This window comes from Eurypyga helias, unplaced genomic scaffold (genome assembly GCF_000690775.1).
Source record: "Eurypyga helias isolate BGI_N326 unplaced genomic scaffold, ASM69077v1 scaffold49982, whole genome shotgun sequence".
In the NCBI taxonomy this organism is placed as follows: Eukaryota; Metazoa; Chordata; class Aves; order Eurypygiformes; family Eurypygidae; genus Eurypyga; species Eurypyga helias.
Window position 1 is genome coordinate 1,266 of NW_010237516.1, and position 6,712 is coordinate 7,977.

The 6,712-nt window shown below is 44.6% G+C and overlaps 1 protein-coding gene across 1 annotated transcript; it reads right to left on the reverse strand.

The window, feature by feature from the left end:
• Positions 1 to 3,645: 3,645 nt before the first annotated feature.
• On the reverse strand, positions 3,646 to 6,372 carry LOC104506500 (urea transporter 2-like; the record flags this gene model as incomplete). Its single annotated transcript, XM_010147472.1, has 4 exons — positions 3,646 to 3,803; positions 4,476 to 4,525; positions 5,483 to 5,617; positions 6,225 to 6,372. Coding segments are annotated over 4 exons (491 nt in total), but the record flags the coding sequence as incomplete, so codon positions are not given.
• Positions 6,373 to 6,712: the final 340 nt, after the last annotated feature.

The following is a 6,712-nucleotide window of genomic DNA, read 5'->3' on the forward strand; positions in this document are numbered from 1 at the left end:
CTTCAGTTGTCATTCATGCTTCCCCTCCCCTTACCTTCCATGGCAAACCCCACGCAGGATCGCAAGGTATGTGGCTGCAGCCAGGGCTTGTGGGCAGCTGAACCACAGCAGAAAGTGCTGGGGCGTAGGAGACATGCCAGTGCCAGCTGGTGGGGACTGGGGCAGTTGGTCGACATGGAATTGGGAGTCTTGGAGAGGATTATGCACATCAGGCAGAAACAATGAGAGTTAGCTTATGAAATGGCAGAGAGGCAGTTCATGTGGCTCATGGAATCAATGAACATTTTAGGTTGGAAAAGACCTTTAAGACCATAAAGTGCAACTGTTACCCCAGCACTGCCCAGCCCAGCACTGACCCATGTCCCCGAGCACCTCGTCCTCACCTCTCTTAAATCCCTTCTGGGATGGTGACTCCCCCCTCCCTGGGCAGCCCATTCCAACGCCTGACAGATCTTTCTGGGAAGACATTTTCCCTAACATCCCATCTCAACCTCCCCTGGAACAACTTTTGGCCATTTTCTCTTGTCTCATCACCTGTCCCTTGGGAGAAGAGACCAACCCCCCACTCTGAGCAATAAGGTCTCCCCTCAGCCTCCTCTTCTCCAGCCTGAACACCCCCAGCCCCCTCAGCTGCTCCTCACAGGACTTGTGCTTCGGACCCTTTCCAGTTCTGTTCCCCTCTCTGGACACACTCCAGCCCCTCAGTGTCTGTCTTGAGTTAGACTGCTGGATGAAATCAGTCTTCCAAGCAGATGCCATTGTTTTCAAGTGTTGTGGGCTTGTTTGTTTGTTTTAATGTTTTTATTATTATAATGTTAAACACTCTTTTGCTGTATTATCCTGGCACTGGGAGAGAAATAGTCCAGGGAGGAACCCCAGAACTCCTGCCCAGTGTGTTTCTTATGATTCTGGTATCACCCACCTGTGTGCCAGAAACAAGAATGCAAAAAGACTGCTTGAAAAAAATTTGTGACTTTAACAGCATTTATAATTGTAAAGAAAAAAGAAAACAGTTACAATAAGATAAATTAGTCCTGTTAGCAATGACTGCTTTATGAATGATAATGGGAAAAAGCATGATATTCTGACTGATACACAAGTTACCAAATAACTGTTATTTTACATAGGTTGATGGGAAGAATGAATCCTCTGGATAGCGTAGAACGGAGAATTAATTCTGTATGGCACGCAAAGTCTTTCTAATGGCTGAGACATGGGCTTCATCTTTTGTTGGTTGTTTTTTTTTTTTCTTCCGTGCATGTGGTTTCTTTAGGGTACTGACAAAATGTCCCTGTTGCTCAGCAACAGCAAGATGAAATAGCACCAGTCAGAGGAAATCTGCTGATTTACACTGAGCATAAAGTGTGTGCTCTTACCCAGGTGCAGGTTTTGACATGAGAGTGAAAGCTATCCGTTGCCTTCAGCCTCTGGCATCAGCTGCTCTGTGTCTCTGGGGCACACACCACCCGGGGTGGGGACAGTTCAGACCAAAAGCTGTGATTTCCCATCACAGTTTGACAAACGGAGAGGTGCATCCTCTGGACAGAGCATGACCTTGTCTAACCACTGTCTGGAGGTCCATCCAGCATCTGCCCTAGGAATGAGTCCTCATGGGGTCTGGAGGAGGTTCCCAGCCCCAACCGTAGCTCTGTAGGCACAGCACGGATTGTGCCTCCCGTACAGAATCAGACTCTGTACTTGTACATTTAATAAGATGTTGATGCAGCAAAATGCCATAAGTGCAAACAGCAGAAGTTAGAAGTTTCCTAAATATCCCCCATACAGTGATTTCATAATTTCATTTTCCAATGTCTCCTAAATTATTTATTTAAGAGACAATCTGTCTTTGGAAGAGCTTAGTGATGATAAATAGAGGACAACTTATACCAAATGGAAAAAAGTATGAATATTTGTTTTAAAAATTAACTCCACACAATATTATGTCGACATTACTAAGTAAAAAATAATAAATGGTACATTTTTACAAGCGATCTCTGGAGTGTCAGTCATACAGAAATACTGTCAAACATCTGAAAACCTAACACTTTGCCAGAAAATACTGCCAGCAGTTCATCCCAAGATGTTTCACACAGATATTTTTGGCGTTCATAAAAAGATACGTTTTTTCTCCCCAACCTCAAAAATCACCATTAGAATATTCACAGGCTACTTTCTATTTCCTCTGCCACAAGAGGAACAGGTTTTGATCTACTTACCCAGGAGCAACAACCTGGTCTAGTGGAAGGTGTCCCTGCCCATGGCAGGGGGGTTGGAACTGGATGGGCTTTAAGGTCCATTCCAACACAAACCGTTCTGTGATTCTATGACACTACTGCCCGTAGGCTGTTGCCAGCTGAAGGATGTGGAGTATTTGTGGGGGAGATGTCAGCTGCATCATGAGATGGAGCATTTTGATGATCCAGGTGGAGAGGTGGCTGAGGTGACCCCCACTGCAGTGACCAGCAACGTTGTGTGCAAGGTAAGACTTCTCCTCCCTTCCCTGCAGACCCAGGGAGCCTGTGCAGAGGTGGCACAAGGCGGGTCTGCTGCAGAGCTCTGCTACGTCGGCCAGCCCTCCAACCATCCTCTTCCCATCGCGTGGCAGGAGGAAGCATCAGAGCAGCAACTTCAGCAGCAGGCTGGGACAGTGCCCCGTTCTGCTGCTTGATATTTGTGGGCTGGGGGGGACAGTGTAGGGAGAGGGGGTCAAGAAGATCAGCTCAGATTAGTTCTACCTGTGCACTGACCGAACTGAGCCGTCTTATTGCATAGGAAAGGGACAGCAATGCCTTTGCTGCCATCCCCTCCTTTCTTAACCCAAGAATCAAGTATTAAAAAAAATGAGATTAACATAAAATCATGAAATTTCTTACCTTTTTTTTTTTCCCCTCTGCAACTGGGTAGGCCTGAAACATTTTTTTCTTCACAAAATGTTAGAGCTTAGTGAGGAATAAAAATTCCAAAAGCTGAGGCTTATAGACAGCCCCTCCCTGCCATTATTGTGATTTTTATCATAAACTTTCCAAGTGTTGGCAACACTGCCTGATATTTACCTTCTCCACCTCGTGTGTGGTGATTGCTAATACGCATCTCTCTCCACCAGACTTGAGAGATCCTCCAGGCAGAATCCTTCGCCACCTATTTTCTACTTAGCAAAGGGTACTCTTTATTCCACTTCTCTGCTACTATAAAGCTCTCTAACATGCATCCTATTGCTGATGTAAGCTGGTTTTAGCCATAAATTAGGAGTCCCATCAGATGCTGTGAGATGTTCTGCTTTTTATTGCTGTACGTCAGATTGCTTGTGACTTAGATTTCACAAACAGATTTTATTTTTTTTTTCCCAATTTCTAAGTCGTTTCCCCACTGCTTAAAGTTCAAGTGTCTGTTCAGGCATATGTGCTTTATAATCGTTACTGATCGGCTTTGAGAAAGGTCGTTCCAGCACAGCACAGTGCCCCCTAATCAGGATAGAACAAACAAATGTGGTAGAAAAAGTCTCTCCACTCAGAAAGCTGTGATGGTTTTTTTTGGTCTTTTGACTTTGTGGCACACAATCACATTTTCTGGGGAAACACCTTTCACTCTTGCCTTAAAATCTGCAAAGTATCTCTCTTCTTGGGTGTTTATACCTAACAGCAACACCTTTGACGTTTCTTCATATTCAGATAATAAACTCGGTTGGCTTCTGGATAGGTGACTTTGGAGAGTGGCAGCTTGTAGATGGCAGAGTTGTTTGTGGTTACTAACAGAAAGGTCAGCACAGACAAGCAAAAAGGCCAGGTTCCTGATGGCACCCCAAACTGCAAAGAAAAATACAAACCGCGTATTTACCATGTGCCTTTCTTGCATTTGATCACCCAGCCCTTGAACACAACTCAGACCCAGCTTGGAACAAGCTTCCTCAAGGAAGTCTTGACTTGGTTTGGCATGGAGTCTCTCCCCAGGGAGGCAGGATTTCTTCATGAGATCTCAATGTTGTGCATTAACCTGTAAGATCTGCCAGCTCTGGTGAGGCGGCTTCCTTCTCTTTGTGCATCAGCAGTGACCTTGGATGGAGACAAGAGGAATGGACACCAGCAGCATCCAGCTTTACCCTGGGCTGTTGTGCTCACTGACACTTGGTACTTGGGCAAAGCAATTAAACCAAATTAGGGGTTTCTTTACATGTGTGGAAGGCCCTTTTCTCCATCGCTTCAGGCACAAGGTGTAGACATACAGAGGTGTTGAGGGCTGAACTGTGGAAGTTCATGTAAGCTCTGAGGGTAAAAAAGTGGTAAGGGATGACTGTAAATGGCCTGTTTCAGTGGGAATCACACCAAACCCCTGGGCAGATAGCGTTCCTTCTCCCAGGTCAGTTCTGCCTTTGGCTGAATTATTCTCTGCATTGTGGTGTTTTTGCCTGACAAGCCAGGAAAATACACATTGTTCAAATCTATTGTTGGAAACAAGACCTTAGCTGATATACTACTTACCACAGACAACATGTTAGTCACTGCTGCTCCCAGGTAGGCACTGAAGAGCGCTGTGGAAAAGAAAGATAATTCCCAATGAGCTCAGTTGCTCGTGGAGAACAGCGAGGACAAACATCTCTCACACTGTCTTGGGCAGCTCAACCAATGTTTATGACCATGCCTGGACAGCCTCCTCTTAAAGCTTTTTCCTTTGCACTGTATCCCCTCCAACCTGGAACTCATGGAAAGAGCAAAACAGAAAAAGAAATGGAGTGATGAAAAACGTGACTATGGAAACAGGCTTTTGAAAAATGTACTGATGTGGAAAGTATGTAGCTTGATGGATGGGGTTAAATAGGAAAATAACCCTTCCACCCCCAGTTCTCCTGCCTCTAGGGCTAGAAGGTGGGTCAATGAGATACAAAGCTAAATCTTTTTTATATGAGCACTGAATGAGCAATAGTTTCCACTCTCAGCTCACTGAGATATTGAAATTTCATATGGAATTGCCTTATAAATAATTCTTCAATCCTTCTGTGTTGCCTAGCTCGTGCCTTTAGTATCCATTTCAATAGACCGGGGAATCTGTACTGTCTAACTCCAGGTACAAACTGAGCTTGAGCTCCAGTTTTCTCAAAGTTTATATAGGTCCCTCTCCAGAGAAGGAATTTGAGCTTGAATATATGATTGGAAAAAACAACGTGATGCATCCAGCAACACTGAACAAACAAAATCAAGGCCTCAAAACTAAGCATCTGATTACAAAGGCCTTAGTTAATCAGTGTTCATTGATTGCATCTCTTGTTTTGAACACCGCGCTTGGCTGAAAGCGAAAGCACTGCTTTTATTTTGCCAGAGTACGTTAGAACAATGGCTCCAACATCCAGCTCCATCATCTGTCAGTCTCACCTAGGTCCATCTGCCTGGCTACAGGTGGCCGTCTGGCTTCACCCCACCTCCAGTATCAATGCGTCACGTCTCACTTCAAAAGAAAACACGGCAGTAGTGAAAACCCACAGGGTACGTACCACAGGCAATTGCCAGCAAATGTGTCTGCCAGGTGAAAGCGTAGAACTTGCCTCCGATCGCAACGCATGAGAGGGAGCTGTTGTAACCCCACAAGCCGGAGTAGATTTTGCTAAAAGGTGTTGCTAAGCTCAGTGCTGCAAAATAAGTCAAAGATGTGTCATTCCTTGGCCAAAGAGATAAAAGCAGCTGAGAAATGGCATGAACCCAAGATTTTAAGGGCTCTAGTCTGCATATGTGCATGGAGTTCCTATTTGTAGTTGCTACACATCAAGACTAAAGCCACTTTAATGCAATCACGGCAGAATTTTCCTGGTGCTGCTGAGATAAATTTGGCCATGCAATTTCAGCAGAAGATGCATGAGTTGGATGAGCATACATGTGAACTCTAAATGCATCCCTGAGGCCTGGCTGTTCAGACTGATGGCTATGGTTTTTATTAAGCTGCTCCTAAAATCATCAGAATATATCCAGAAATGAAGTATTTAATGATAAAAATTCTTTTCAGACAAAAATACACTTCTTTCTTTTGAAGATTTCTGCCATCATAAAATGAAGTAAGAGAAAGGGGAAGTCAATCAAAAGAATTCTTAAAACGGAAGTGTGTATGTGCTGTTTTTTTTTTTTCAAGCAGTCATTCTCCAGTGGAAGAGACATTTGTGACTGTAAAGGCTCCAGTGACTGTGGTTCCTCTTTTATTCTCCATGCTTTTACATAAACCTGTGACACAAGTCAAATCCTTACCTGCCAGCATCCCCACTGCTGATCCAATTGCCGCGTGCAGACAAATAAGCGGAGAAGAGAGAAACAAAGCAATCAGGAAAATTCCCCCAGTCCAGGGGTTATCGCAGCCATAAACCTGACCCACCCCGGCCGGAATGGATTGCAGGAGCTGCGTGAATTAAAAAAAGAAAAAGGCAATTTGTTATCAGACTTGTAATTATTTTTTTCTAACCTTTTTTCTTGGCTAGGTTTGTGTTTGGCATTTGTTGGATGCCGCCTCTCTTTCTGGACTGTAAATGGAAAGTCTCGGGAGACAGCAGGGCATTTCCTCAGGGTTTCCCCTGCGATGAAAATGAGTCATGTCTTGTTCCCTAGCCATGAGCTTCTCTGCCAGGTTTTTGCTCTGATATCAGTGGTAAATGTCTTTGTGAAAGGCTTTTCTCACCACCTTTACACGTGCTGCTGACCCGGTCGTTTTTGCATGCTGTTACGGAGCGGGACAGCGAACC